At 44.1% G+C, this 27,858-nt stretch overlaps 2 protein-coding genes across 3 annotated transcripts in view; both read right to left on the reverse strand.

Moving 5' to 3' along the window:
- The window catches only part of kif1ca (kinesin family member 1C, a), a 28,178-nt gene extending 19,980 nt beyond the window's left edge, over window positions 1-8,198 (reverse strand). Inside the window, exons 1-3 of one of the 2 annotated variants that reach the window (XM_030431136.1) lie at window positions 7,811-8,198; window positions 7,525-7,694; window positions 2,627-2,654 (exon numbers count right to left, since the gene is read on the reverse strand). In XM_030431136.1, the coding sequence (XP_030286996.1) occupies window positions 2,627-2,640 (14 nt within the window). In that variant the 5' untranslated portion in view covers window positions 2,641-2,654; window positions 7,525-7,694; window positions 7,811-8,198. The remainder of the gene's footprint in view (window positions 1-2,626; window positions 2,655-7,524; window positions 7,695-7,810) is intronic. The other variant, XM_030431137.1, reaches the window with a different exon arrangement.
- A 3,153-nt stretch (window positions 8,199-11,351) lies between these two features.
- On the reverse strand, window positions 11,352-20,747 carry LOC115590017 (cysteinyl leukotriene receptor 2-like). The gene is made up of 5 exons (XM_030431258.1): window positions 20,575-20,747; window positions 17,243-17,432; window positions 15,277-15,444; window positions 15,017-15,184; window positions 11,352-13,452 (listed from the first exon to the last, which is right to left on the reverse strand). The coding sequence occupies exons 1-5, from the start codon at window positions 20,579-20,581 to the stop codon at window positions 12,942-12,944; spliced, it is 1,044 nt and encodes a 347-aa protein (XP_030287118.1). The 5' UTR covers window positions 20,582-20,747; the 3' UTR covers window positions 11,352-12,941.
- Between the last annotated feature and the right edge of the window lie 7,111 nt (window positions 20,748-27,858).

The raw sequence follows: 27,858 nt of genomic DNA on the forward strand, positions 1-27,858 counted from the left end.
GGTCCGACTGCCGACCCCTGTCCGACGGGTGACGCAGGTCCGACTGCCGACCCCTGTCCGACGGGTGACGCAGGTCCGACGGGTGACGCAGGTCCGACCGCCGACCTCTGTCCGAAGGGTGACGCAGGTCCGACTGCCGACCTCTGTCCGACGGGTGACGCAGGTCCGACTGCCGACCTCTGTCCGACGGGTGACGCAGGTCCGACTGCCGACCTCTGTCCGACGGGTGACACCGGTCCGACTGCCGACCCCTGTCCGACGGGTGACTGCGGGCCCGGTCCAACTGCCGACCCCTGTCCAACAGGTGACGCAGGTCCGACTGCCGACCCCTGTCCGACGGGTGACGCAGGTCCGACTGCCGACCCCTGTCCGACCGGTGACGCAGGTCTGACTGCCGACCTCTGTCCGACGGGTGACACCGGTCCGACTGCCGACCCCTGTCCGACGGGTGACGCAGGTCCGACTGCCGACCCCTGTCCAACAGGTGACACAGGTCCGACTGCCGACCCCTGTCCGACAGGTGATGCCGGTCCGACTGCCGACCCCTGTCCGACGGGTGACCGCGGGCCTGGACCGACTGGTAACGTAGACCCAGCAAAAAAAAAATACAGCTAAACACAAGTTTTTCACAAAACCCAGAAAAATCAAGTGCAGCAGAGAACAATGCACACTGTGTGGTTGAAGTGCCAATGTAGCATGTTCCATTTGTACTGTATGCATATTTGAATGCAAATATGATAATTGCAGAATTGCAGACTGCTTGCTGTACCACCTGACTTAATCCAGCTGCACCAATACACCATCCCACGCTTCTCTCTGTTTAGGGGTTTTTCGGTGGGTACCACCGGACCTGAAAAAAATTCTAGGGGAAACACTGCATTATATCAAGAACTACATCAGGAACTACATCAGTAACTACATCAAGAACTAGATCAGTTAAAACATCAGTAACTACATCAAGAACTACATCAGGAACTACATCAGTAACTACATCAGGAACTACATCAGTAACTACATCAGGAACTACATCAGTAACTACATCAGTAACTACATCAGTAACTACATCAGTAACTACATCAAGAACTACATCAAGAACTAGATCAGTTAAAACATCAGTAACTACATCAAGAACTACATCAAGAACTACATCAGTAACTACATCAGGAACTACATCAGTAACTACATCAAGAACTACATCGGTAAATACATCAAGAACTACATCAATAACTACATCAGTTTATTACACGGCTCTTCTTAATGCTGTAGAATGCTCAGTTCACTTGAATGGGCCTTCCCAACATTCGGTGAAAAATTATTTTCGTATAATTGACCGTTGCTAAGCATATTTGACCGTCGTCAAGGAAAGTGGCCTTTCTGCCTCTGATTCACGTATTTCGTATCACTCCACGCTCTAAAATCTTTGCTCCACAAGTAGTCCGGTCACTTTTCACCGCAGCGTCTTCGGTCACTAAGTGACGTCAGCTGATCTGTAGTCTACTTCATGTTGGTAAAATCGTACTCCTAGGCCACTAGTATGGATGAGTTTCACATTAACTTTAATATTTTTGGAAAATACGATGATTTCAACTCTTGGCAAAAGGCTGAGTTGTCGTCACCGGTCAAGAAAAGAAAAAGAGAGGAAAGCAGCGAAGAGGGAGAAGAGAAACGGCACAAAGTTCTGGATGAAAGAGACGTTGATAAAATAGAAGAGGATCGACACGAACTGAACACAAACAGAGCAGCACGGTACGGACCATGTCAGGTTTAAAAGATGGTTAGAGGACTTGAATTTCAGCGAATGACTCATCAGCTGTGTTCTAAAGAATGTTCTGTTCAACGTCTTTGGCGTCGGTTTGGAGAACTATATTTCTCTGCTGTTAACACTATGAATGGTAACAAATAACTTGTAGACACTGTGTGAAGCTTTTTTTAGTGCGTAGTAACTTATTACAAGTAGTCGTGTAATAAGCGGGATAATAAGCACTTCGTGTCGGGGTCCGGTTCGTCCTGTCGGGACTTACTTTCCCGATAATGACCGCCGTTCTATACATTCTGTTTACGTTGTTGTGTTCTGGATTACAGATACAGAACACAACAACGGTGATGACCAAGTCTTTTCTGACCACACAAACACTGACAGCCAATCAGAATCCAGCTGATTTAACAGCCCGTCAATGAGCCCGTCGACATGACAACAATAATCTGATACCTGGGATTGATAAGGTCATGATGATAATCTGATAAATGTGATTGATCAGGTCATGATGATGATCTGATAAATGTGATTGATCAGGTCATGATGATGATCTGATAAATGTGATTGATCAGGTCATGATGATAGTCTGATAAATGTGATTGATCAGGTCATGATGATGATCTGATGAATGTGATTGATCAGGTCATGATGACAGTCTGATACCTGGGATTGATCAGGTCATGATTCAGTCAGTCAGATTTCTTCCCAACAACAATCTGATACCAGCTTTGATCTGATCGATCACAGAGCTGTTTACGCGACCACATGGATCATCTGTAACTCTATTGATCAGACAACAATCAGTTTATCACAGTGAAGGACGTTTAAATCATGTTGCAGGAGTGACGATATTGATACATTTGTCTTTACCTTGTTGCTTGCATTCAGTCAGCTTCACCTAAAAGGACACATCGGTAACTGATCAATCAATCTGTTTGAGTCACTTTTATCGATTAAAGGTCTAAATTCTCTGATGACAGTTTATTAAGTATAACTTTTCCCTGGTTTCTCCTCTGTGTTAGTGAACTGAACATCTGATTAATCAGCTAATTAATCATCATAAACAACAATCATGACTTGCAGCCTTATGCTGTATTAGCTGTTAGCACCTCCTGTTAGCATTGTGCTCATGGATGAACAGACATCTGTCACTGGATCACTGTGATACTGAAGAAGTGTTAAAACATGAAGTTTCTAAAGGGAGTTCTGAATGGACTGAGGTCTGACTCACCCTGTTCAATGTACTGAACAAACCACACGTAATGTAACACATAGAAAATGAAAACCTCCTCCTCTCCTCCCTGAGGTGTGTCAGCCTGCCTGTAGGTCAACAGCTCATCAGTCAGTACTGATTGATAGACTGATTGATCAGTGATCAGTGAGCGAGCCCCTGTGATCACTCGCTGATGTGATTACAGTCATGTGGAGAGACGAGCTTGTTCCCATGTGGAGGCCTCTGTGCAGGAATGTGATAATGAATGGTGTTCATACCACACACACACACACCACACACACACACACACACCACGCACACACACACACACACACACACACAGAGAGCTAAAGATAGGCATCAGCTCGACTCGACGCCCAGTTTGCAGCGAACACTCTGCACTCGACTCTCTGACACTGTGTGACACTGAACGTCTCTTCGTCCTGTTCGCATGACAAAGACCACGTGTTGCCTTCACGTGCCGTGGGAAGTGTCGCCGTCACAAAGCCTGCAGTCACACACAGACGTGACACATGGATCAGTGTCGCTGTGTGAGAGACGTTAACCTGCAGGACAACCAGCGCTGTGCTGTGCAGTCATGAGTCACTCTGTTTAACTTCATCCATCGTCTGAGTCTGACCTGAGAGCTGCTGGAACACAAAGTTTACAGGAACGTCTTTATAATATGTGTCAAACTGAGTGAATGATTTGTAAACAGACATTATTGTTTGTTTGATTTTGAGCAGAACAAAAACAGTTTCAGGAAAGAAAAAGTTATATTTTCTTTCATGTCTAAAAAGCAGAGAACATTTGTTTCTCCTGAATAAAGAAAAATAAATACTTTTTTACTTTCACGCGTTTTCACAGATGGAAATATAAATTGAGAAACTTCCAGTGATATTATAATATATTATATATCATTAGAATATCTAAATAATCCTGGTACAACATGCAACACAGGAGAGAAAACATCTTGGAGCAGATTCAGACAAACTAAACCTTCAGCTTCAATCAGAACTTCTGTAGAAACATTTAGTGACTCTCATAAACCTGTAACTTCATCAACTTCACTCGTCTGTCACAATGTGTCTTTTTAAGGTCATCTTTACGTTCTGCAACACATCCTTTCAAAATAAAGTGTCAATAAATATTCAATAAATCCAAATCTGCAACTTCTTTTGATAATATAATAATAATGCACATCGAGACCAAACTGAACCTGAGTCCAACTCCTTGTTTCTGAACACATACTGGGCCAATACAGCTGATTCTGGTTCTGACTGATCATTTCTAGCTGAGAAGATCTGGTGGGTTTATCAGTTAACTTGAACACTTGATTCTACTGGATCCAAGAAACCTGGTTTAAATCTGGACTCTGATCAGTGAAACTCAACCCACATCTCATCCGGCTGCTCATGACGACCCGGCAGAACCGCAAGCAGATTAATACGTTCACCTTCTTTTAGACAAATTCCACATCATGTTGGAGACGTTGACCAACAGGAGCACAGAGCGCAAAGAGAAAGAAACATTCACACGCCATGTTTACATTCTTGTTCCCGACAGAACCTCCTCCTCGCTGTGATTGGTCGATCTTATCGTCTATCACGTCCGTATTCATGAGTCTGTGATCAATAATGTGACAGCAGACAGAATCACTGTCACACAGTGACCGTCATGTTATCAGTCCTGTGGTGTTGCCTCATAACATCAGAGCAGAATCCAAAACAACATGCAGCTAAAAATACACAACGCACACACACACACACACACACACACACACACACACACACACACACACACACACACACACAACGCACACACACACACACACACACACACACAGATAGCTGAGATGCCTGCTGAGACGTGTTTTAGCCACGCAGGCTAACTTTAGCGAGCGTCAGAGCGACATGAGCGGTGTGTGGAGGTGAGTCTTCGTCCACGTCGTCTCGTTGCTCAGCTGTCGGTCCACTTCCTGTCTCACCGTGACGACGCTCCTCCACACGAGAGCAAACAAAGGGAACAATGAATGACGGTTCTGGGATGAGATGTGTTCCAGTGTCCACACAGTTCTGGCCATGTCAGAAGTGTGAAACACAGTGACATCACTCTGTGTGCCTTTCACTTCCTGAGGATGTCGCTATCTCTGATGTCCATCCAGAGGACACGCTCGTATATCCAGTATATCCAAAGTCCATTCAGAACTCCCTTTAGAATCTTCATGTTTTAACTTTTCTTCAGTCTCACAGTGATCCAGTGACAGTGGTCTGTACATCCATGAGCACACCGCTAACAGGAGATGCTAACAGCTAACTCGGCTCACTGTTCACACAGGTAATAATACCAGGTGGATGTGAAGTGATGACGTAATGTTTTCAGAGCAGACTCTCCTCTCATCACGCTGTGATTAGATAATGAAACTGATCCCATGTTTTATAAAAACATCAGAAGAAACATGTCAGATCACACAATGCAGCACACTCCCACTTCCTGTGCAGACAGGAAGTGGAACGCTGGAGCACTTCCTGGTTGCTGAAATGCACAGCCTGTGTATGTATGGTGCTGATTGTATGTGTGGACGCCTGAGGGCTGAGACTTCTACATTCAGTGTGACTTCTACTTCCTGAGAACGTCTTTTGTATCCATCACAGATAATCATCCACAATTCCACTGAGACATCTGAGGAAGAAAGGTTCTCCTTGTACGTACAGAACTCCCCTGAGAATCTGTACGTTTTAACTCCTCTTCAGTCTCACAGTGATCCAGTGATAGTTGTCTGTACGTCCATGAGTACACTGCTAACAGGAGCTGCTAACGGCTAATTCGGCTAATATTAATAGAGACTGTTTGGCAAAATGTAAACAAATATTAACATAATTCTGAACTCTTGCTGAAATTTATGTCGAACATCTCCAGGAGTCATAAGTGAGTCTCATCTGATCTCACAGACATGAAACACATATTTATAGATTCAATGTGACTTAAACTTCTTCAGGATGTCATTTTCTCTGATGTCTTTTCAGAATAAATGCACATAAAACCACTTATATATCATCAACAACAGTCCATTCAGAACTCCCTTTAGAATCTTCATGTTTTAACTTTCCTTCAGTATCACAGTTTTCCAGTGACAGTTGTCTGAACATCCATGAGCACAATGCTAACAGGAGATGCTAACAGCTAATTCGGCATAAGACTGTGACTCGTGGCTGTTTTAATTGACAATCAATCTGCTGATTAATTTCTCGATTACTGTTTTGTTCTTTAGAACATCAGAAAAAGTTGATCCATGTTTTTGTCTTGTTGTGTCGACAACACAAACAGTTTCAGTGTAATGACACTAAACTTCATCCTGGTGACATGTTTTATAAAACATCTTCTTTAATCTATATTTCATATTTAAATCACAGTATTTACAGCGATTCTGTCATATTCAGTGTATTTTACTGTGTGGATGTTATCTGACTGTGGACTTGTAAACATTAAGTACTTATTGTGTTTTATTCTTTATATTCAGGTGTTTTTGTGAATATTTGATATGTTTAATTAATTCACGTGTTTCATATTAAAAGCTGTTTGAATAAGTTTCAGTGAATTTAAACACTGACGCTGTATTAAACTATAACAACATGCAGTTTGATTCTATTTAACAGGTAAACAGCTGGTGTATTCAGTGAGGATATCAGTTTGTATTATTACCTCGTTAATACTGTAAATATTCAAATAATGAGTGTGAATTTCTTCACCAGTTTTCTACACAACGCTCCTTTAAAACATACTGTATAATGACATTGTTGTTGATGTGTAAACATTACAAACACTGTGAATATTCATGTCAACACATCTAAACATGCAGTTTGTCCTTCAGTGTGAGTCTGAGCAGGATTAAAGCAGCAGTGTGTAGAAATGAATCAACAGTCTGAGCTGTTCATCATCACACAGTGTTATTAAACATGATGACTGTGTAAATGTGTTCAGTTTTAATGAATTTAAACATTAAAACTGTTAAAACATGTTAAAGTATTAAAACATGTTGTTAAAGTATTAAAACATGTTGTTAAAGTATTAAAACATGTTTTTAAAGTATTAAAACATGTTGTTAAAGTATTAAAACATGTTGTTAGAGTATTAAAACATGTTAAAGTATTAAAACATGTTAAAGTATTAAAACATGTTGTTAGAGTATTAAAACATGTTTTTAAAGTATTAAAACATGTTGTTAGAGTATTAAAACATGTTGTTAGAGTATTAAAACATGTTTTTAAAGTATTAAAACATGTTGTTAGAGTATTAAAACATGTTAAAGCATTAAAACATGTTGTTAGAGTATTAAAACATGTTGTTAGAGTATTAAAACATGTTAAAGTATTAAAACATGTTGTTAGAGTATTAAAACATGTCAGAGTTTGTAATAAACTCTGACCTCAGATCAGCCTTACACACTGCTGACGTCACAGACACGTTATAATATAATACAAACGTTATAAATCATAATAAATCAGTAATCCAACAGAACACGTCACGGCTCGGTTCGGTACCGGGGCTGACTCACCTCTACCGGACCGGAGGAAACGGTGAGTCTCGAGGAAGCCACGCGCTGACCCGCTCACACGGACCCCATCGGCCCGGTGCCGAATCCAAACGAACCGGGGGTCTAAGTACCGGCGCGAGGAGGTGAGCCGGGGGGACAGCCGTGGTCCCGGTCCTGGTCTGGTCCCGGGCCTGTCGGTACCGGGACACACAGACGGTCGGACAGTCAGAAAGTTGGGTGGGGGCGCTGCTGTGCCGCACACACACACACACACACACACACGGTGGAGAAAAGTTCGGACACTCACGAGCTCTCCTCTGAACCGGCGGCGGCTTCTCGACTGTTCCCGGGGCTGACGTCACCGTCCGGTCGCTGTGACCGTCGGGGGGGAAAAGTTTGGACAGAACCGGTACCGGAGGAAGTGTAGGCCCGCTGCTGGCCCGCTGCTGGCCCGCTGCTGGGAGCTGAATCACGGCGGGTCCGGGGCGAGATACTCGGTAATCCAGGAGTTAGTCCGGTCCGGTCGGGTCCGCTGCTCCCGGTCCTGTTCGGTGGGGGGGGCGGGGGGAGTTTAACGGGACCGTGAGTGTGACGGAAGTTCTACCGGAGAATAGTTTCTGATCCGGAGGGGCGCGAGGCAGAGAGGCTGGCCGGTGGCCTGGCCGCGCGGCGGGTGAGTGCGTGTGAGTGCGGGCGCGTCCCCGCGACGGAGGAGGAGTGAGGAGCCGGGCGGGGAGCAGCCAGTCAGCCGCCCGCCCCGAGGCCCCGCCGCTCCGCCCCGAGGCCCCGCCGCTCCGCCCCGCTCCGCCCGCACAGACCCGCCCAGTCCCGCACCCTGCCCCGCCGCTCCGCCTCCTCCTGCCGGTCAGACAGAGCTCCCACTCCGCTGAGGTGTCACCGCCCGGCTGGTGGAGCCTCAGTTCTGATGACGTCAGCAGGAGACAGAAATAATCAATAAACTGAACTGTGATCATCTGTCACAAACTGTCAGTATGACGTCATCAAAGTGAAATCTCTGTAGTTTTGTGTTGAACTACATCAGCTGTGTCCTGAATCACTCACTACTCCCCACACAGTGACCACGCCATTCTGTAGTGCTGTCCGAATGTCAGGTGGGGAATATTAAATGACTCAAAGTATCCCACAATGCATCGTGAAAAGTAGTGCACAGCCGATGGTCACTAACCAAGCAATATTTACCATCATGCATTGCGCTGCAGACAAACACACGGAGGTTTCAATTCACGTTTCAACTGCGCGACAGTAGTGACGTCATTAAAAGTGTCAGAAAGTCCGTTTTTCTTTCTGCCGTTGAGCTCACTATCACTGTTAGCTGCTAACAGAGCTAACAGCAGCTCTACCAGTTAGCTGCTGTTAGCTACACCAGCTGCTAACAGAGCTAACAGCAGCTCTACCAGTTAGCTGCTGTTAGCTACACCAGCTGCTAACAGAGCTAACAGAGTTAACATCAGCTAACAGAGCTAACAGCAGCTCTACCAGTTAGCAAGGTTAGCTCTGTTAGCTGCTGTTAGCTACACCAGCTGCTAACAGAGCTAACAGAGTTAACATCAGCTAACAGAGCTAACAGCAGCTCTACCAGTTAGCAAGGTTAGCTCTGTTAGCTGCTGTTAGCTACACCAGCTGCTAACAGAGCTAACAGCAGCTAACAGAGCTAACAGCAGCTCTAGCAGTTAGCAAGGTTAGCTCTGTTAGCTGCTAACAGAGCTAACAGCAGCTCTACCAGTTAGCAAGGTTAGCTCTGTTAGCTGCTGTTAGCTACACCAGCTGCTAACAGAGCTAACAGCAGCTAACAGAGCTAACAGCAGCTCTACCAGTTAGCCAGGTTAGCTCTGTTAGCTGCTGTTAGCTACACCAGCTGCTAACAGAGCTAACAGCAGCTAACAGAGCTAACAGCAGCTCTACCAGTTAGCCAGGTTAGCTCTGTTAGCTGCTAACAGAGCTAACAGCAGCTCTACCAGTTAGCCAGGTTAGCTCTGTTAGCTGCTGTTAGCTACACCAGCTGCTAACAGAGCTAACAGCAGCTAACAGAGCTAACAGCAGCTCTACCAGTTAGCCAGGTTAGCTCTGTTAGCTGCTAACAGAGCTAACAGCAGCTCTACCAGTTAGCAAGGTTAGCTCTGTTAGCTGCTGTTAGCTACACTAGCTGCTAACAGAGCTAACAGCAGCTAACAGAGCTAACAGCAGCTCTACCAGTTAGCCAGGTTAGCTCTGTTAGCTGCTAACAGAGCTAACAGCAGCTCTACCAGTTAGCAAGGTTAGCTCTGTTAGCTGCTGTTAGCTACACTAGCTGCTAACAGAGCTAACAGGGTAGTTTCATGTTGAAGTTGAAGGTTGACAACAAACAGTTTGTTCTTCAGCTGTTGATGAGCAGCAGCCATGTTAGATTCTGATGAGTCAGAACCGACTTCAGCCGGGTCCAGTTGACTTCACCTCTCTGTGAGGACGACGTGAGAAAATGTAACTTAATTAACTATCTTAGATCAATAAAACTACATTTAACTACCCAGACTACCTGCTAACTGCTGCTAACTGTATTCTCTTTATACATGTATGACTTTAGCTACTGTTAGCTTGTTAGCTCAGTTAGCCATGCAGCTAGCAGGACTACAGCTGATTTGGACCACTGAGAGAAAGAGCAGAAAATACTTTGATACTTCAGTACATTTGACATCAGTTACTTGAAGACTTTTACTCGAGTACTCTTCATGTGGTGACCTTCACTTCCTGTTTGTGTTCTTCAGCTTCACGACTCTTCAGACTTTAGAAACTCTTTTAATCCAACTGCAGCAGTGATGGAGTGGATCATCTCCTCCAACACAAACTATCTTTGTGGCCATGTTTCCCCCAGTGACGCCACACACACACACACACACACACACACACACTCTATAAAGATTCTATGGAGTCTGATGAGGGTCAGAAAAAGATGAATTTTGCATTTTTCACCTGTGATAACTGTGATCTAACACTAAAACACATGTTTTAGATTCAGTGACTCACTGATGATGTCATTATTGTTATTGTTATCATCAATAAACCATTAATTCACTTAGAGAATCCTGCTAGCAGGAGCGGCTAACAGCTAATTCTGCTTATGTTTAATGCTAATGTGATAAAATGTAAACAAATTCTGAACCATAGATGTGTCTCACCTGTCTGTGTGTGTGTTTGTCTGACAGGTAATTAAGTTTTCATCACCTCAGTCTCTGTCTGTGTGTTGAGTCAACGTCAAACATCACGAGTTACTCTGTGTGTGTGTGTGTGTCTACAAAACGAGAGGGGCGGGGTCAGGAAACACCTGGAAGTCAGGAAACACACACACACACACACACATCTACACACACACACACACACATACACACACACACACAGCAGTAAAAATGATCCATAAACTCAGTTTCAGTCTGAGTCCTCCTGACCAGCGTTGTCTTCTGACCTTTGACCTCCCTGTGACGGGTCCTGTGACGTCATGACCCCATGTGACCACACGGGGGCGCTGCTGTCTCACATCACATCAGCCACCCAACAACAACAATAACGCCTGATTACATACAACAGAATAAAACTAGGATAAATACACCAGGAGTGGAAGAACTCAGATCATCTACTCGAGTAAAAGTACAAATACAACACTGGAAAAATACTCTGTTACTTCAGTTACAAGTATAACCATGAAAAGTACCTCAGTGTTAAAAGCAGAGAAACGTCCCCTGTGACTCTCAGACATACAGAAGTACTCAGTATGTAAGTAAAAGTACTGATACTTCACTGTGAAAATACTCTATTACAAGTAAAAGTCCTGCATTGAACATGTAAAAGTATGAAAGTATCATCAGGAGAATGTATTTATTGATGGAATGTAACCAAGTACTCAAGTACATTATTTCTGTTACTTTATTCATCCAGTCGGCTACATTTATTAGATTACTTTAGTTACTAGTTACTTTGCAGATTACAAGCTGCATCAGAGCTAATTTATGTTATCATCAACACATTCCCTCTTCATATGGAGTGTTGACTTCTACCAAAGTAATATTCTAACTTATCATCAATGGTGGAAAGTAACTGAGTACATTTACTCAACGTGACTTGTACTTCACGTGATATGAATGACAGAAGCCGTCGACATTCTTCAGTTTATTAATAAAATAAAGTTGTTCATTTCCTTCTCTGACGGTCTTTATGTGCATCACAGCTCGTTAACTTCACACAGATTGTCGTTAATCCCCCGGAGACGAGGCGACATCACACAGATTCTGCAGAAACAGTCTGAAGGACGACGTTGCCTCCCACGTGTTTTCGTCATCAGGATATTTATGGTCTAATAAACAAACACGCGTCTTCACTGGAAACTTCATCGCGTGTTTATAATTATTCACACACATCAGTCTGTAGAAACAGCACCAGGGTTCTGTTGTTTCCAGAACCAGCTGCTCACTAACACGTCGGGTCGACAGCTGACAGGGGCTTCACTCCCTGCTGGTCTGGTTCTGACAGGTGGTTTACCTGACAGGTGGTTTCAGTGTGGAACCAGCAGAGGGCGACGTCGCTGCAGAGATTCACTCTGTGGTCTCCGGATATAAAATAAGACTTCTGTTTCTGGACTCTCGTCTCTGTAAACCGTAACTCTAAACTTCATTTACATGTTTTGGTGTGAAACCAGTTCAAAGGTTGTGAAATCGGTCCAGTAGATCCAATAGGTACCCTCCTGAACCACCTGACCCCCCTAGACTACACCAGGACCCTCTTACCGACACCAGGACCCTCCTACTGACACCAGGACCCTCTTACCGACACCAGGACCCTCCTACTGACACCAGGACCCTCCTACTGACACCTGGACCCTCCTACTGACACCTGGACCCTCCTACTGACACCTGGACCCTCCTGCTGACACTTGGACCCTCCTGCTGACACCTGGACCCTCTTACTGACACCTGGACCCTCCTACTGACACCTGGACCCTCACTGACACCTGGACCCTCCTACTAACACCTGGACCCTCACTGACACCAGGACCCTCTTACTGACACCTGGACCCTCACTGACACCTGGACCCTCTTACTGACACCTGGACCCTCTTACTGACACCTGGACCCTCACTGACACCTGGACCCTCCTACTGACACCTGGACCCTCACTGACACCTGGACCCTCTTACTGACACCTGGACCCTCACTGACACCTGGACCCTCTTACTGACACCTGGACCCTCACTGACACCTGGACCCTCCTACTGACACCTGGACCCTCACTGACACCTGGACCCTCTTACTGACACCTGGACCCTCTTACTGACACCTGGACCCTCACTGACACCTGGACCCTGGTGGATCTCACTGAAATGATTTTAGGGAATTAGGAAGTAGTTTTTGTTTGGTCAGCAGCGGCGTTGACCGTGAGGCCCTCCAGGTGTGTCAGGTGGTGTTCCGTCTCCTCATCATGGTCATTCCGGACCTGAGGGACCCGGCCCGGCTGGACAGCAGGGAGGACTGAGCGTCCCTCATGTTGTTCCTGAACGTCCTGGTGGAGTAGTAGTACAGCAGCGGGTTGACCACGCTGTTGGACGCCGCCAGACACAGCGTCACCACCACGGCCCTCTGCAGCGCCACCGTTACCTTACAGTTCCATCCGCCGCACACGGCGTGCAGATGCAGAGACCGGATCAGGTGGTAGGGCAGGAAGCAGAGCAGGAAGGTCGCCGTCACCATAGTGACCAGGTGCACGGAGCGGCGCCGGTTGCGATTACGCGTGCTGCTGTTGCGGATGCTGGAGCGAGCTGTCAGGCGGCGGACGAGTCGGCCGTAGCAGACGATGATGGTGAGGAACGGGAGGAGGAAGCCGAGCGCCACCGCCACGTAGTTCAAGATCAGGACACGCCCCCATGAGGAGGGGCTGGCCGGCTCGAAGCAGCGAGGAAACCCATCCCTGAGAGAGAGCAGAGACACAAACACAACCTGATTCTTTAACTCCGCCATGTTCACCAGCAAAACCAAAACAAGCAGCTGAAAGAGGCGGAAACAGAGACAGAGAGGCTATTTTCAAACAGCATCATGAGATCCAGACATGAATCAATCATGGCCGCTCTTCTTCTTCTCTGTTGTTCATCATTAATCCTGAACGACCGCCGTCCTGTGTGTCTGTATCCATGGTAACCGTGAGGACAGCAGCAGCTGATATTCGTCACTGTCATCCAAACATGAAACACGGCGACTCACTTCCCCAAAAGTCACAGATCTTTTTATAACCGGGCTGAGAACAAAACCGTCCGGCAGCTAAAGTGGTTCTGCTCGTCGTCTCGTCTGAACCTCGTCCAGAGTTTACAGAAGCAACTCGGCGACGTGCAGCGTTACTCATCGTTTATCTCACTGAGACTCCTGATTTTACTCAGGAGAGCATAAACAACCAAACTGCGGCTTCTGTCAGGGTTCAGACTGATCCCAGGTCAGTCCTCAGGAAGACGCTGTGACGAGTCAGCCAGTCCGTCAGGGTTCAGACTGATCCCAGGTCAGTTCTCAGGAAGACGCTGTGACGAGTCAGTCGGTCCGTCAGGGTTCAGACTGATCCCAGGTCGGTTCTCAGGAAGACGCTGTGACGAGTCAGTCGTCATGACGATGTTTGAGATAAAACATGAGGAAACTCGTCGAGTTGTGACGTGTTTATCACAACGGCACTGCTGAAGAATAGATGGCTTAAAAAAGAGCTTTAAAATAAATAATATAAATAATAATACTCATTGAATTTACTCATTCTGTTTTAAACAAATTAAATGTCTAAAGGGGAAAATGTGCATTATATACTGACAAGCTTTAATCTTAAGAAAATATGTAATATACATAGCTACTTTTTAAAAAAAATATGTATATATATAAACATATTTTAAAAGAAGGGTTATTTTAAAATATGTAAACTGTTTAAAAGGAGATAAAGTAAAAAAACATGTGTTATAAATAATAAATACGTTATATTATTCCTATTAAAATGCTCCAAAGTTAAATAAGATAAAGTTTAAAGTTAAAAGCATTTGATTATTGTCATGTTGTATCATATTACACATATTTCTACATGATTTAGAGTTAGGAACTTAAGATAATATTTAAATAGGATTAAAATAATGAAAAGTTAAGGTTAAATTATATTCTATTAAACTAAAAAAGAGTCCCAATCAAACAATAAAACTTAAGTAATTAAAGAAAATAAAACGACGAAAAAGAAAGGAGATAAAGTTTAAAACAACTTTTAAAACATTATAATTAAAAAAAAAAAAGTTTAAATCCGATAAATTGGAATAATAAAAGAACACTTTGAAAAACTTTGTTTCATTCAGCTGTATTTTAAAGTGTAAATAAATAATTTAAGTTAAACTCTAAATTATAATGTTAATTAACCTCAAAAGAGATCGAATGACAAAAAAGAAATTGAGATAATTAAAGAAAATAAAACGAGATATAACTATATAACTGTAAAGTTTTAAACATTTATTTTCTCTCACCTCATCGTCACCCCATTGGTCAGGAAGGGGCCTGACAACACGCCCACAAACAGCCAGACGCCCAGACAGACCAATAAGGAGCGAGTGGGCGTGACCAGAGTTCGGTGACGAAGGGGCTTGGCCACTGCGAGCCAACGGAGCACGCTCAGTAGAGTGAGGAAGAGGATGCTGAGGGAGGAAGAAGAGCAGCGACCCGTTAATGTGTGTGTGTGGGTGTGTGTGTGTCTGTGTGTGTGTGTGTGTGTGTGTGTGTGTTTTACCTGGTGTACAGGTTGACGTAGAAGCAGTAGACGCAGATTCGGCACAGCCAATCAGGGAAGAGCCACACGCCGCCCTTGAAGTAGTAAGCCAATCGCAGCGGGAGGGTGAGAGAGAAGCTGCCGTCTGATAGGGCGAGGTTCATCATGACAACACAGGAGGCGGAGTTTCTGTAGGGGGAAACAGGAAGTGGAGGATTTCTGTCGAAGTTAATCTCTTCGTGCCAACTTTTATAACTCACTCATTCAAATTATATTAAGGTTTATAGTTATGAATAATTGGGGGCGTGGCCTTGTTGAGTGACAGCTAGCTGCTCAGCTAATCCAGTCAATGATCTGATCTTTACCTATTTGTTTATGGAGAATCATTAACACAAACATCAGACAGAAGATGTTTTCAGTTAATGGGACTGACAGACGGGAGGGGAGGGACAGACGCAGGTGTTCTGGATTACTGACGACATTTACAACATAAAAATAGCCGTTGGGGATCTGTGGGAGAGATTGTTATGTGAGGGTTTTTGCTGAATTAGCTGTTAGCACTTCCTATTAGCATTGTGCTCATAGATGTACAGACAACTGTCACTGGATCACTGTTTTAATGAAGAAAAGGTAAAAACATGAATATTCTTAAGGGAGTTCTGAATGGACTGAATGTTTCGATATCTAAGTGGATTTATGGACATTTACTCTGAAAGGATATCAGAGACAATGACATCCTGTATTTTTTCAGACGTATGCGGATATTTGTCTCCATTTCGTAAAACATTCTCCATTGATATTAGCCGCATTAGCTGTAAGCACTTCCTGTTAGCAGTGAGTTCTGCACAGACGAGGTGTCTTTTTTGAGGATTTCTAAGCAGAGTGATCGTCTCTTTATGAAAACAAACCTCCACCTACTTCAGACTGCCCGAACCTTATTTGTGGGTGCAGTATTAGAGTGTGACAGTGCAGTATTTGAAAAAGAGAATCCGTCTTTGTCTGAAATGCTTGTTTTGGTTTTAGTCATCAGTGGATTGAAGTAGAACCAGTTTATTTTTAAAACTTTCAAGCTTCCGTGTGCATCAAATCTATTTTCGTTTTTCTGTCTAATCTGGTTCAGTGCAGCAGAATGTCGCACAGCAGGTTTGACATTTGAGCTGAAACGTCCTGAGCCGATCATACCGATCAGAATCAGTGGATATATATCAATGAAATGATGAGTGTTTCTTTACTGTACTTTCTTTACTGTAGTGAAGAAACAACAGTGTTGACCTTCTGTCAGCGTGCGGGGCTAGCTGGTTAGCACGCTAACTTCATCTTATCTCTTCACACTCTGTTGAACAGCCTCTTTTCACCTGACAATGAACCTGACAACACACCTGACAACACCGTCGCATCATGATTTGAATGTCACAGTTTAGTTTTGCATACCACACTGCACACAAACCAGGAACACGGGAATATGAAGAGGCGCCTCATTATGTTGCAGCTAACAGCGATCCAAACCAAACCCAGAGTAACTTTCTGTAGCGTCAGTGCAGAGTCTCACTGTGAGCAGAATTTGAATACATGTTGGGTGATAACAGGTCGTCAGGACACCATGAAGTGGACTCACATCATCTGGTGTGAGTTCAGCAGCTACATAAAGGACTGTTAATATTTGCACTGAGTGCAAACGCAGGTTTCTGTGTACTTACAGGGAAGTACTTTATTACTGCGATCAATTATCTGCTGCTGCAAATATCAGAGTCAGAGCATGTATTTACACGGTTTCCTGTTTACTGTTTCCATGCTGACAACTCCAACAGTCAGATCCAAATCAGGTTCGGGTCTTGGGGCGTCTGGAGACTTGCTGCCTGCCTCATAAAGTGTTTTTCTGATCGTCAGTGCCTCCACAGAATATGACTGTCCATATACTTTTGGCCACGTGGCGCTGAAAGCTAGGAATGAATAACAAAGATGTGTTTGTGTGTTTGCGTGTCCGGACCTGCGGCTGCTCTGCAGCAGAAACACCCCCAGGGCTCCGATGTTGCACAGGAACGCCACCGGGAACAGCAGCAGGTAGGTGAATGTGTAGGCCCGGTACTTGAAGGCATCGTCGTTATGGAAACACTGCAACAACTCCCCAGCCGAGGAGTTGTTGCAGGCGACGAGGGGGGTCGTGAGCAGACGTTCCACTGAAACACACAAAAATACACACATAAACACACATATACACACACATACACACTCACATGGTTAGTTAGTTAGTTTGGTAGTTGGTAGTTGTTTGTTTGGGGTGTTTTTGAGTTAGTTGGTTTGGTTGTTTGGTTGGTTGTTCAGTTGGTTGTTTGGTCGGTTGTTTGGTTGGTTGTTCAGTTGATTGTTCGGTTGGTTGTTTGGTTGGTTGTTCGGTCGGTTGTTTGGTCGGTTGTTTGGTTGGTTGTTCAGTTGATTGTTCGGTCGGTTGTTTGGTTGGTTGTTCAGTTGGTTGTTTGGTCGGTTGTTTGGTTGGTTGTTTAGTTGGTTGTTTGGTCGGTTGTTTGGTTGGTTGTTCAGTTGATTGTTCGGTTGGTTGTTCAGTTGATTGTTCGGTTGGTTGTTTGGTTGGTTGTTCAGTTGATTGTTCGGTTGGTTGTTCAGTTGATTGTTCGGTTGGTTGTTTGGTTGGTTGTTCGGTCGGTTGTTTGGTTGGTTGTTCAGTTGATTGTTCGGTCGGTTGTTTGGTTGGTTGTTCAGTTGATTGTTCGGTTGGTTGTTTGGTTGGTTGTTCGGTCGGTTGTTTGGTTGGTTGTTCAGTTGGTTGTTTGGTCGGTTGTTTGGTATGTTGTTCGGTCGGTTGTTCGGTCGGTTGTTTGGTATGTTGTTCGGTCGGTTGTTTGGTTGGTTGTTCAGTTGATTGTTCAGTCGGTTGTTTGGTTGGTTGTTTGGTTGGTTGTTCGGTCAGTTGTTGGGTTGTTTGTCTTTGCAGGGGATCCTCGGATCATTCGACTCAACACACAGGTTCAGTTCTAGTCTTGCACATGTGACTGCACTGTTTTCCTCCTAGTTTAAGATGGTCCCACTTCTAAACTTAAATCTAAAAGGTTGTGGATCAGGGGCAGAGCCAGCGTCTTGTTATCGGAAAGGTCACGGGTTCGATTCCCCTGGTCTGCATGTTGAAGTGTCCTTAGGCAAGAAACTGAACCCCAAACCAGTCCTGATGTGCTGGTCTTGCATGGCAGCCGCCACCATCAGTGTTTGAATGTGTGTATGAATTACTGTAAGTCGCTTTGGACAGTAGAGTCTGATAGATGTGAAGTTAAGTTGTTCTTGTTTACATTTTATTTTGACATGTAGATACTTTGTATTCTTCTCAGTTTCACATGTCAGAAGATCTGAAGTTATGTCACAGCATTGTTTTACAAATAACGCAACCAGACCAAAACCACAAGACCAGGAAACTGATGTTAGAGAGAGGGTGTGTGTCTGTGTGTGTGTGTGTGTGTGTGTGTTTGTGTGTGGTATGTAAACCAGATCCAACCAGTCGGTGTGTTTTAAACAGAGCTGCTTTCCCTGAACAAACAGACACAGGTCACCTGTTGATGCTGACTGTAAATGTAAATTTAGTCTCCTGACTGTTTAACCGTCGGATTATCTAATAACACCCATAATAAATGTAAATATTGATTATCTATATATGATGGCCTCCATGTATTTTCACAGACCTCCTGCAGTCTGATCAGGTCAGGTTTAAACAGTAAAGATAATATTATACCCCCCAAAATAACAACATGGAGAGAACTCAGTGCTCATTAATGGAGAACCCGTCCTCTGTGATTCTGCAGCGCGGCCCGACAGCTGTGACCTTTGACCTCCTCACTGATCCGTGTTTACAATGTTGGGAAATAGTTTACTCCGACGTTTGACCTCAGTGAGCGACCACAAGATGAAGACGCCGCTTCATCAGTGAACACAATAAACAATAAACAACTCGCTTCGTCTCCATCCGCTGCTGTTCGGCACTCAAAGGTCCAAGTGGTAAGAAAATTGATGTGAGACCGGCGCTGTGGGATGACAGCCGACCCGACCCACAGTCCCAAAGGGTCCAGTTGGGAATGAGACTCAAAAGTCAACTTTCTTGTTGTTCTGTGTGATGCGACGGTCCTTTTCTTTGTAGTTGTTATGGTTTAGCGTCTTTTTAAAGTGAATTTGGGTCTTTGTGTCGTGGTTCTGTTGGAGAACTGTTTACGGACTAGGGACACGGTTGGAGCTCCTGAACCCGACTCACACGTCTGGCTGAGGTGGATAAGATTCCCTCCGAGATTCTGAAGGATACGGTCCTCGTGTCTTGGATGAAACACCTCTTCAGTGTTGTGTGGAGATCGGGTCAGTACCTCTGGAGTGGCGGACTGGGATACTGGTTCCGTTTTCAGAAAGGGGGACGGAAGGGTGTTCTACAGTGATCGGGCCATCAAACTGCTCAGCCTCCTGGGGAAGTTAAACAGTGGACCAGCTCTTATGGGCTTGCTAAGGGGGGTCATTCGGACCTTGTGCCCGGAGAGAACTGTAGGGGGACCGGATGAGGCACCTGGGCCGATACCACGAGCTGTCCGGTCTGAGAGCTGTGTACATACGTTCCCGATGGTTGTGGACTCCACCCGGGCCTGATCGTGATATTCATGGACAAGATCTCAGGGCTCGGCTGTGTCGAGGAGAGAGTCCAGTTTACGTGCCGACCCTCACCAGTGGTCCCGAGCTGAAGGTCCTGACCCAAAGAGGCTGAAATGAGTTTCAGACTTAGAGAGAGGATGAGGAGCTCGGAGCAACCTCTGTCGTGTTGAAACGAGCTAGCTGAGGTGGTTCTGACATCTGATCAGAACCAGCGTAGACCCAGAACTCACTGTAGAGATGACTTATCTCATCCGTCCTCTGGACCCCCGGAGGAGAAGGAGAGAGTTGCTGGAGGACGTCTGGACTACCTGCTGCACCCGGACCGATCCGGGTTGTTTTGTAACTCTTTGGTCAGTTAAGTACTGAGCAAACTAAATAAGATAAATTGACTATCGTTTATTAATTAGTGTCTCTGGCGGTTTATGAGGATCACCGTGTTTCCATCACTACTCCTCCGTGTTTCAGTTTATTGGAAAAATTCCTCAAATGTTGATGATGAGCAACGACACATCAGAACCAGCGGACCTGTAAACATTCAGACTCAGGACTGTTGACATGAACCAGACCTGCACCTATTAAGGACTTGAATTTTGAGAATGTGATCTCAGACTTTTTTTTAGCGTCTGGCTTTGATGTAAATAATCGTTCCTTCAACCTGTCAGTTTTATTTTGAAAGTCGTCACTCACCGCTCATCCTGTCACAGCTTCATCTCTGCAGCTCGTCCTCCGTCTGTCCGTCCACCTCCAGCGCTCTGCTCCAGTGTCTCTGCAGGGCTGTGGCTCGGTATTTAAATCCTCCTGGGAGGCTGTTTGTGGGTGTGTTGGCTGGACTTCCGTGGAAACACACACACACACACACACACACACACACACACAGGCAGAAAGCCAAAACACACTCAAGTTTCTTTACTCTACGCGCTCTAACATTGATGTAAGCAGGGAAAAAAACTGTCACACACATTTTCTAAACATTGACTTTCCTCAAAGCCGTCAACCGTCAGTGAACCAGGAAGCTCGTAACATCCAAATCCAACAGAACCAGATGAGATGAGAGAGTGATGACAAGATACAAGCTAATAAAGATAGAGAGAGAAACACACAGATAAGAAGAGAAACACCCGAGACATTAACACCATGAATCAGATCTAATCACCAGGATTATAGCTGCTGCACAGCGATGGGTCTGGTCTGGGCTAAAACTTGGCAAATTTAGGCAATTCTGAGCATCAAACAGGAGAATAGGAAGACGAGACAGTTGAGAACAATGTTCATGCTGGACCACTTGAGGTTTGAACTCACAACTTCTGGAAGCAAAGACTGTCATCTATCACTCAGAGCTAATTGGCAAGTGGCACTACAACAGTGGCTTCACAAATTGAGTAAGCCATTCACTGTTGTGCAGGCAGATTTGAAACCACTGTAAAAAATTCAGTTATCAAGACAAAAATCTGAAAACATACATATTGCAGCATGGAGATGTTGGTAATTTGTTTTTAACAATGATTGATTTGTTCCATAAGTGAATAACTGATGTTTAAAAATGCTGCTGGCATTGACTGCAATTATTCACATGAGAGCAGAATTCAAAATGTTCTCAATTTATTTTAGGAAGATTGAAAATGTATTTAGCAAGAATTTGATAGTATATGTTTACAGTACTGTACTCAAAACATCTCTCTAGCAAGTTTGGTGACAATTGAGCAAAAATTGTGGGAGGGTTTGAAAGGTTTTGAAAAAAACTGAGTGATGGAGTGATGGACCCCCCCCCCCCCCCCCCCCCCCCCCCAGAGGAATATTGACATGTCCTTGGAATTAAGTAAATCTGGCATTGGGCCAGACATTTCTGTAAAGTTTGGTGAGTTTTCGCCCATGGGAGGTATGACTTCCTCGGAAGAAAGAAAGAAAGAATTCCTAGAAATACAATAGTGACCCTGAAGAGAAACACCCGAGACATTAACACCATGAATCAGATCTAATCACCAGGATAATGTTTCCTCAGGCTGCAGGTTTGGACTGGTCTCCAGATGACCGTAAATGTCTCCAGATGTTGATAAATGTCTCCAGATGTTGATAAATGTCTCCAGATGTTGATAAATGTCTCCAGATGTCCTTAAATGTCTCCAGATGTCCTTTAATGTCTCCAGATGTCCGTAAATGTCTCCAGATGACCGTAAATGTCTCCAGATGTTGATCAACGTCTCCAGATGTTGATAAATGTCTCCAGATGTCGTTAAACGTCTCCAGGTGTCGTTAAACGTCTCCAGATGTCGTTAAACGTCTCCAGATGTTGATCAACGTCTCCAGATGTCGTTAAACGTCTCCAGATGTCGTTAGACGTCTCTGGATGTTGGAGCCGGCTGCCTGCTCCAGCTCTTCATTACATAATGACTGATACGATCTGTCTGGTGCAGACGTCTCAGGTGAAACATGATATTCATCGTTCTTCAGTCTGTCTGCTCTCCAGGCGAGTCAGAGCTCGTTACAGGACGACACGTTGTGACAGGCTTTTCAGCTTATTGTGTGTGTTTGTCAAAATAACATGACTCTTTGTTGCGGTTTCATGAGCAGATGATATAATATGACCGGATGTAAAATTGTGATATAAAGACAATAAAGTCAGTTCGGATAGAAATTTAAAGAAATGTTACGTATATTTATGTGACCTGTCGTCGTCGTAGTTTCTATTAATATCATATAAATTTTTTTTTTCAAAACTTTATTTATTGAGTTTTGTTCTTTTTCAGATAAACAATACACGACGAACACAACAACAAACAATCATTACATCCCTTCCCTCCCTCTCATAACCAACAGGGGTATTGGTAACAGTGACAGTGCTCATCTGTTCCCACGTATTTGTATATTCATGTCCTTCATAATATAAGGAAAGGCGTCCATATCTTATAAAAATCCTCAACTTTACCTCTTACTATGCAGGTCAGTTTTTCTAGAGCGAGACTGCAGACATCTCCTGAACCTGCTGTCTAGAATCCGGTCTCTGAGGATCCTTCCAGGTCAGAGCAGGTACACGTTTAGCCTGCAACAGACAGAAATTGACTAGTTTGTGTTTCTTGGTATTTACTGGAAAATCTTCAGGGTATATGTGTAATAAACACATTTTAGCCTCAATGGGAACAACACTATCCGTCAGTTTAGAAGTCAGTTCCAGCACCTCTCTCCAGAACACCTGGAGTTCTCGTCATTCCCACACACAATAAAAGAGAGTGCTGATTTCTTCAGTGCACTTATTACATGTATCAGGGTTAAAATGATGTAATTTAACCGGAGTAATATAAGTCCTGAGCAACCACTTATATTGCAGTAATCTAAATCTGGTATTCATAGTGCATGCCTTCTCCCAGTCCTCTACGGAGATGTTAGCCTGAAGATCACTCTTCCATGCAGCTAAACACGAAGCTGAGTTCTCTTGGGAGCCTGCTAACAGTATCTCATATAACTGTAATAACTGTCCTCTGTCTTATAAATGGTTAACTGTGAATTCTACAACAGGGGACAGTGCAGGTTCCAAGGTGGTTTTAATTTGGGAATATATAAAGCTTCTAATTTGTAAGTACTTATAAAAGTGCTTTCTGGGAAGGTCGTGTTTACTTGTTGGAAGGACATCAGAGTCCCTTCATTATATAAATCTTTTATTGTGCTTAGTCCTTTTTCTATCCGGTGTTTGAATCCCATATCACATCTCCCTGCTCTGAAGTTTTCATTTCCCCAAACAGGTGAAACCTGAGAGTTTGGGAGCTTCGTTTAAACAATGCTGGGCCTCGTGCCAGATTGAAACGGATTGTGTGCCTGTTTTGTAAGTATTTTAGTCGGCGCAGAATAAAGGCACAGGTGCAGCGGCAGTTCTAATGTGTTATTCTCTATCCAAGCTGGAACCTCCGGTGTGAGAAAGTAATACATGGCTGCACGGAGCTGGGCTGCCCGATAATAAAGATTCATATTATGCAGTCTTAGTCCCCCACGTTCATATGGACGCTTATTATTCCATATAAAGCAGGTGAAGTTTTTGTGGGGTGTGGAGAAAAAAGAGGCGGGCAGAGGGATAGACTGACAAAGATATAAAAATGTGGGCAGAATAGACATCTTAATATTATTAATACGTCCTGTCATAGAAATAGGCATTGAACTCCATTTCTCCAGAGAATCTCCGACCTCCTTCAGCAGAGGGTCATAATTGATTGGTATAATATTTTGGATGTCAGGGGTTGTTTTAATCCCTAAGTAAGTGAATCCTTCTGGGGCAGTAGCAAACTGTGTATGTCTCGGGGGGGGGGATTCCCTTTCGGTCCGAAAAGAGCTGCAACAGAACAAAACGTCGGATGCTTGAAATGCCACAAGCCTGTGTTACTGCATCACTCAATTGGGTATTTACGTGAGAGCAGTGGCGGTTCTAGACCAGTTTTAATAGGGGGGCCAGGTTGGGGAGGGCTTTTTGTTAGGGGGCACAAACAACCCGGAAAAAAGGATAAATCCCTAACAGTGTTTACAGTTTCAACAATTTTGACTGGGTAGTAAACTGCTGAGACACTTTATTTCTGCCTTTCCCTTCAGAACAAAATCACTGCATGAAATCTGTCATTGTGTTATTGATGCAGACTCCCTGTCAGGGGGGCCACAGGGGGGTCCAGACTCAGAGTCACGGGGGCACTGGCCCCTGTTGGCCCCCCCAGAACCGCCCCTGCATGAGAGATTATAGAGTTTAAAATCTAGTGTTCAAAATGACCGCTTACGGCCACTCTAGTTGGATTTCTGGCTCTTGGTGTAACGTTAGAACGAATAGGCTGCTTCATTCAGTCTGGTTAGTTTCAGTGCGGATGTGTGATGACGCTGATTTGGCTGCAGGTCATTTCAGTAACTTTACAATTCCGTTAGCTCCTATTATCCTTATTAATACATTTATGTGTGCTTAACACAGCTGTGTGCTGTGTGTTTTAGCTAGTGGTGGCGCTGCTTTGTGTGACATCACACTCGAGCAAGCAGTGTGTTGTTATCAAATTTATATTGTCTCGACATTGAATTATCCTGCTACGATGTACTCCGCTAGCCTGTGCAACAATACTGTCTGTCCATGGAGAATAGTGGGGAGAAGTATATTTATATTTGGGCTTGTTGTTCTGTATGATTTTAACTATTTATTGTTGCGCGTTGCAGTAACTTCTCACTTCTTCCTCCCACTGAAAGTCCTCTTGGTAGTTTTCCTCACAGTACCTCAGACCAGAGCTGGCATGTTAATATTATAATAACGGCAATGATTTGTTACTTATGGTACGTTTACTGTGTACAGAGAGCTTTTGTTTGGTGTTTTACATATGCTTATTTATATGTTGCACTAAACATGTTTGTTTTCATTTCTGAAAGATGGATGAGTTTCCAGGAGAAGCTTCACGAGTGGAACCTGGCCGAGTTGATCCCAACTTTTGAAGGTATGTAATAATGTTCAACACAAATCAATTAGTGACTTTTTTTTGACTGAATGAACTAATGCCATCATCTTCTGCTGCGTATCCGGGCCGGGTCGTGGGGGCAGCAGCCTAAGCAGGGAGACCCCGACCTCCCTCAGCCCGGACATCCAGCTCCTCCCGGGGACCCAGAGGCGTTCCCAGGCCAGCTGAGAGACATGGCCTCTAAGTCTCTGTGAATTCAGCCTGTAAGTCAAGTTAAAGTAAACTGTTTGGATGTTATATATATATATCAGTGGCGGAGGACAGGAGGAAAACCAGTCCAGTGTCAAGTTATTTTATACAAGTCAACTACTTATCCCTACTTTCTTATATTCAATGAAAATTAAGCTAATGTACAGAGGGCTAATATACAAGACAAAAAAAATATCAATATGTACCCCTTCCTCGATTTGATCCCCAGTCACCTGTGTGGCAGGTAACTGCTCTACCCACTGTGCTACCACAGCAGTTAATGTACAGACTTCACTACAACTCATCACAATCACCCGAAACAGCTGTGTTGCTGCTCTGTTCTGTGTCCCGGTCGGGCCGCTGACGTCATGTCCTCCAGCAGGACGAACGAAACAAAACCTATGAATTATCTTTCTGACTGCTTCTCTCTGATTTCTCCAAACAGTTTTTTTTCTTTTAGAAATTTGCTTATATTTCCTTTGAAACTGATTCCAATATCGCGGAGGACGTCCTCCCTTACCAATCAGCAACCAGAATACAAGACTGACAGCAGGTTGGTCCAATAACAGTTCCCCAATTTCATTCTCACATTTATACAACCGTAAACAAAAAATACTTCTATGTTTTTTACAGCTTTCACTGCCCGCCGTGCTTGGACAGGAAATATGGAGTTTTCAGCGATACTGGAATCAGTTTCAAAGGAAATATAAGCACATTTCTGAAAGAAAGAAAACTGCAAATTGGAAAAAAAAATGGAAATTTTTTTTATATATATATATATATACATATTAGTTTTATAGCATTTTGGAAATGTAAACAGGAGGTGGACACGTTTGGCCACGAACAAGCTGAGAGGGAGTTTTATCTACTTTGCCTTCCCTGCAGTATTTTTCAGAAAGTTAGCGACGAGCCGAGTTACTGTGACCATAACCGGAAGTCCTCATATTAATGTTTTTAATGAAAAATCCATTTTCAGTGTCTGTGTGTGTTTAACTCACTAATGTGTGAATCAGTCCAGTGTGCTGACTTATTGTTTACGTTAGCTTAGCTGTTAGCCGTTATCGCAACAACAGGTCAGCGCGAGTGTCAACAAACGACTGGTTAACTCCACCCACGCCTCCTTCACCTCCTGCTGTAGTCGGACCGTCTGAGTTTACAGAGGACATAGATTATTACATCTATTGATTACAGGTTATATTATCTATAGGTATAGATCGATTAGATCTCATCGTCTCCTCTTCATATCTCCTTGACTCCTCTGACATCTCCTTTGAGGCTTCCTTGTCTCCTCTGAACCCCTTTCTCTCCTTGACTCCTCCTCTCCTCTCCTTGTCTCCTCTGACACCTCCTCGTCCTGCGTGTTCGAGCTGTCACATGATGTCGCTGTTAACGCTCCTCTTCCTCGTCCCACCACGACGACCACGAGCTCATCCACGCCGGAGAGAAACCCTACAGCTGTGAGACCGCGGGAAGACTTTTATCACATCATCAAACTCGAAGAGATCCGTTTGGACCCACACCGGAGAGAAAACCCCACTGCTGCCACCAGCGTGAGAAACACTTCAGCTTCTCCAGTCAGCTGAGACGCTGCTGCACCTGAACGAGTCGCTACAACAATACGAGGTGCATCAAAAACTTATTTCTTAAAGGAACAGTTCACCCAAAAACCTCCCTGTGTCTCATCAAGTTATTTTAATGTTCAGTTGTTTGTGTCTCAGACTTTAATATTTGAAGTAGAAACTCAGTTTAAACAAATTATTTGGGGAGATCTTTATTTGAACATTTTCCAGACAGTTGTTGAGAGTTTTAATCAGTTTAAAAACATTCAGTAAAGTAACAACTAATAACCGCAGTTAGTTTTCAGTCATTCATCATCTGAACTGCTTCAGTAACAGTTTAAAATATATTTAACAAATGACAGAAGCTTTAAAAGAAACGTAGTGAAACATAAAATTGCTCTCTGAGATGTTGTGGAGATGACGTAGAATAAAATGGATGAAGTAAAAGTATCTTAATACTTGTGTAAATGTACTTAGTTACTTCCTGAGTCTGAGTGCATACTGTCATGTTGAGTCGGTCCAGCAGGGGGCGACATCAGCTGGTCTCAGGTCAGCTGTTGATCTGTTGAAGTTGGTTTATTTGTTCATCAACAGTCTGAACGTGCTGAGATCAAAACCTTTATCAGATTCATCCTGAAGGAACCACGACAATCTACAATCAAGACACAAACACGTCCTGTTGTCCCTGAACACATCGTGGTGAGTTCAAGAGTCCTCAGTCTGTCCTACAGGAGACACTCTTGTGTAAAAAGGACATTTGT

This window comes from Sparus aurata, chromosome 10 (genome assembly GCF_900880675.1).
Source record: "Sparus aurata chromosome 10, fSpaAur1.1, whole genome shotgun sequence".
Classification (NCBI taxonomy): domain Eukaryota; kingdom Metazoa; phylum Chordata; class Actinopteri; order Spariformes; family Sparidae; genus Sparus; species Sparus aurata.